This window comes from Aethalodelphis obliquidens, unplaced genomic scaffold (genome assembly GCF_003676395.1).
Source record: "Aethalodelphis obliquidens isolate GAN/ISIS:26980383/991018 unplaced genomic scaffold, ASM367639v1 scaffold1, whole genome shotgun sequence".
NCBI classification, from domain to species: Eukaryota; Metazoa; Chordata; class Mammalia; order Artiodactyla; family Delphinidae; genus Aethalodelphis; species Aethalodelphis obliquidens.
The window spans coordinates 14,136,183-14,140,815 of record NW_020837945.1 but is presented as its reverse complement, the minus strand read 5'-3'; the positions used below and the strand labels follow the sequence as shown (position 1 = coordinate 14,140,815).

Below are 4,633 nucleotides of genomic sequence, written 5' to 3'. Positions count from 1 at the left end.
AAATTAATCACATGCAGGGTAATTGCTTTTCAAAATAAAATTAAAATGTCTTTTATTAAATTACATGATTTAATTATAGGACACTTGAAATAATAGCAAAATGATCTTATACCTGAGGAACTCTTTTCCTATGTAAACAAAAGATTTAGTAAATTTTTCTAGTGAAAGTTGTTCTAAATTATGAAGTCAACAATGCCTGGTTTGTCCTACCCACCACTAACAGTGTATAAAAGGCCCTGGACAGATGATGACATTTAAACTGAGAAGAATAATTCCTGCCTCTCAAGTGAACTTTCCACTCTTAATACCATGTACTATTACAGAAACTATTATGGTGGCCTAGGTGCTGGCTATAGCTATGGCAGGTATGGATGTGGTAGCTACTATCCATCTTGCTGTAGCAGATACCGGTCTTATGGGTTCTACTGAGAAACTTGTAGAGCCACTCAGCTTATTGGACTCATCCTGCTACTACCAGGGATGACTTAGAAATTCTATTGCATCTTTAATGCAGAGTAAACTCATCTTAGGCTACGAGGGAAAACATTATTCAGATTTGACATGTTTTTTTGGTCAAAATTATCTCAAAATACCTCAAATTTTATATTTTTAATAGATGCTTTCACTTTGATATTGCATTTCCATCATACTTTCTCATTAATTTTGATCTTGCAGAGGCTTTTGACTTTACCCCTGTAAGTAGAGAACACCATTTGCTTTCAGCTGGCAGGACCAGCAATGCTCTTTAACTGCCCTACCTCAGAGTTATGCTAACTCTTCAAACCCCATGCACAACTTAGTCTACAGAGACCTTGACTTTGCATTCTAGTGGTTATCACATTAGTCCACCATGTTCATAATATGATGGTGATAAGACCCAGTGAGTAGGAACTAGCAACTACCCTGAACATCTTGGTAAAACTCATGAGTGACAGAGGATGGGAAATAAGCCCTACAAAATTTCAAGGACCTGCCATCTCATTGAAATTTCTAGGGGTCCACTGGTCTGGATGAAGGGACACATCATTACTTTTGACGCCTCCTATCACTAAGTAAGAAACACAATACTCAGGAGTCTCTTTGTATTTTCATGATAATGTAATCCTCATCTGGATGTGCCACCTGTTATCCATTTATCCACTGTAACCAATAAAGTGGCTACAAGCTTAGAGTGAATTAAGAGCAAGAGGAAACTCCACAATGGTCACAGGTTGCCATACGTACTGCTCTGTTACTTCACTGTACGGAGCAGCAGATTCAGTGCTGCTTACAGTGTCCACAGAAGATAAGGATGATGTTTTGAGGTTTTCACAGGTCTGTAGAGGTGAATCATAGCACAGGCTTTTAGGATTTTGGAGCAAATCTATGCTGTCCTTTGAAGATTTATATTATCTTTTGAAGAAACAGCTCATAACTGAGTTCTTTTTTCCTTTTACATTTGTTTTTTTTCCAGTTTTATTGAGATACAATTGATATGTAACATTTTATGAGTTTAAGGTACACAACGTCATGATTTGATATATGTATATATTGCCAAATGATTACACTAGTTAACATCCATCACCTCACAAAATTACAGTTTTTTCCTTGTGATGAGAAGTAGATATTTCTTTTAAGATCCACTCTACTAGTAACTTTTCAAATATACAATACAGTTCACTAAGGTCACCATGTTGTACATTACATCCTCAGAACTTATTTATATTATAACTGGAAGTTTGTACCTTTTGACCACCTTTACCCATTTCCCCCATGCCAGCCTCCCCCCATGTCTGGCAACCACCAATCTATTCTCTGTTTCCATGAGTTAGATTTTTTTTAAGAATTTTCAGTTCTTGTCCATAGGCCACCAAGTTACCATGTGACTTGAACTGCCCACTGTGAACTAGATATTGTTTGAATCTGAGCCGCAAATTTGAGTATACACAGCAATCTTCCATCATCATGTGAAAGTGCTGTATATGAGACTGGGCTTGAGGAAGTCCAGAAAGTACAAATAAATTATAGAAGAAAGTGGCTTGAGTCTCATGGCTTCTACTCTACTGAGTGTCTCCTTTTTCTCAACACCCACTGATAGATTTATTCTGATTTTCCAGTTGAAAGAAGAAAAAATAGTCCTGGCTTACAGATGGTTCTGCCAATCTGATGATACACTTAAAAGTAGGTGGCTGCACTACAGTAGCCCAAATCAGGCATGGCCCTAGAGAACAGCAGTGAAAGAAAATCCCCAATTGTTTTCAATCCTCTTGAGAAATGATAACATCCAAATTTAGTCTGTCTCTTAAAACTTAAGTCTATGTATAGGGGCATGGTACATACAGAGCCACTATCCTTGAGAAAAATAAATACTCATGTACTCTATCAAATTTCAGCCTCACTCTATATTCCTATGAACTTGGAAACAAATAAGATGGTCAATGCTCTTCCTGTATGTGAAGAAATGTGTACAGTCTGGTGCAGGTATAGATAATCAACTAGACAACTTTTTTATCTAACAGAAAAAAAACTACACAGACAACAAAGTGGCATTACTCTCAACAGAACACAGCAATACAAATCCCATAGAGTAAAATGTGATTGGAATGGATGGTAGGTCGTACAGAAAAAAATACTGTTTGCTGCTAAGATTTATATAGATAACATCACAGCTGTGTTGATTAAGTTTTAAATCTGTGCATGAGATGAAGGGTATTATTAGCAAAATCACTGGAGGAAGAAGGCATTCGCCTCCTCCATGTGATGTCATGCAGCATGGTTACAAAGGTTAAATTCAGCATCAGTGTCAGCAAGGTCAGTGAACTCAGCATTTTGGTTTTTTATTTAAAGAACATCGACTGTTTGGGAAGATCCTAACATACCAAGCAAATAATCTCCACTTTAATGAGTATGTGAAGTCTTTTTTGTCTAAAGAAACGTGATTAATGAGATTTTTAAATACAAGTTGGTCTATATGAGGATGTCAGAAGTGTCTGTGGTTTGCCACACCTACACTTAGACTGCAAAACAGACTCTTAGCATTTAATATTCTCATTCACTAAAATTTACTCTTTGCTCATAGGCTAAAAACTTAAATTCTGACACAGTATGCTACTACTAAGGCAGATACTATAGAGGACTGTGGATACGGTCATGTCTGTTGCTTTGGTGCCTTTGGAATCTTGGAATGTGGCTACAGATGTGGCTGTAATAGGTATGGACTTGACTGCTGACACCAATATTGTCACAGGTGACACTTGTCCCCTGGCACCAACTGAATACTATCTGCTACTGAGTCCATTCCCTTGTGAGATGGCAATTCTGTTCTACAGAATCTTTTCATTGTACTTGTTATACTCAGGTTTAACTGTTAGTAATCCTGACTAATCCTAGGCAATCAGAATAGATTATTAAACTGACAAGACATCTACATCAGTGTCTTAGATTGACTACACTTTTCTCTTTCAATTAATGTTTTTTTCATGATAATATACCAGATAAATTACAGTTTCGGCATGTTTCATGAGTAGGCAACTCTAGGTTCACTTTTCATTACTCTGGCTTGGCCAATGTTGTTATTTGTTTCTCTTTTTTTAAAATGTATTACTTATACATGTGTTCAAAAATGTTTAATGAATAATTGTTCCATAAGTCTCCCTGTTAAGTGTTACAAATGTGAAAAGATATGTTAAGTTGGAAAACAAATATGTAAACAAACATGATAGATGATGTAATGGTCAAGTGGAAACACAGAGGGGAAGGCTCATGTCTGGTTTCAAGAAAGAGATGCTAGAGCAAAAGGTCAGACCAAATATGTTCTCCCTAAAGGTTACATTTAAATTAATTCTTGACGTAGGAGAAATATAATAGAGAGGCAAAGTGTATGCCAAGCAGGAGGAGCAGAATATGTGCAGGCATTGGGAAAATATTGCATTACAGATTTATAAGTTGGTGTCACACCTAGAAAGTACACAGAGCAAAGCAAGTGGCTAAAATGAGGCCCCAGGCAATTAAGAGAAACCAGAACATCAAGATCATATATATCTTGCTATGGGTGCACTAGATACTATTTCAAAAAGTTATAATGTTTTCCGCAGAAATTTATGTTTTATAAAAATCATTATGGCAGCTAATTGAAAGGAAGTTCACCAAGGGCTGTGACCACTGACCAATAGACTATCAAGAGGCTATTCAAGTAGTCGATGTGAGGTCTCAATGTAAGAAAGCAGCAATTAAGATTTTCAAGAGGACCCAGATCAAATATAAAAGTGACAGAATTTAAAAGGCTTGTTTATATGATATGGGGGTGAAGAGTAATAAAGAAAAAAAGGAGCACACATGAACTTCCAGATTGGAGGTACAGAAACTGATGGATTGTGATGCTAATAGAAGATGTGATATGAGACAAGGCGGGCATTAGGAGGATGATCAAGGTAGAGATCTGAAAATTTGTTAGAGTTCAGATAAATTTAAGTAAAGTTATATAGTGGCAGGTTCTTATAAAAATCTGGAACTCAAGAGAGAACTGGATTTGACATTTCAAATAATTGGATAAAGGTGTAATAGCTTCACAAATACAGTATTCCAATATTTAGAAGTGAGCAGAAGAAAAAGAGATTGCAATTCAGGTAAGGAGCAGGAAAAAGATAAAAGGTGA

General features: G+C 36.4%; 1 protein-coding gene across 1 annotated transcript; it reads left to right on the top strand.

Annotated features, from left to right (window-relative positions):
• The first annotated feature begins 309 nt into the window (after nucleotides 1–309).
• Nucleotides 310–3,209, top strand: KRTAP20-3 (keratin associated protein 20-3). Its single transcript, XM_027105849.1, has 2 exons — nucleotides 310–355; nucleotides 3,112–3,209. The coding sequence occupies exons 1-2, from the start codon at nucleotides 310–312 to the stop codon at nucleotides 3,207–3,209; spliced, it is 144 nt and encodes a 47-aa protein (XP_026961650.1).
• Nucleotides 3,210–4,633: the final 1,424 nt, after the last annotated feature.

Bases quoted from the DNA above. Each gene is read 5' to 3' on its own strand.
- KRTAP20-3 (XM_027105849.1), top strand. From the start codon at position 310: ATGTACTATTACAGAAACTATTATGGTGGCCTAGGTGCTGGCTATA. The intron at 356-3,111 runs GCTATGGCAGGT...CAGATACTATAG, and splicing joins TGGCCTAGGTGCTGGCTATA to AGGACTGTGGATACGGTCAT.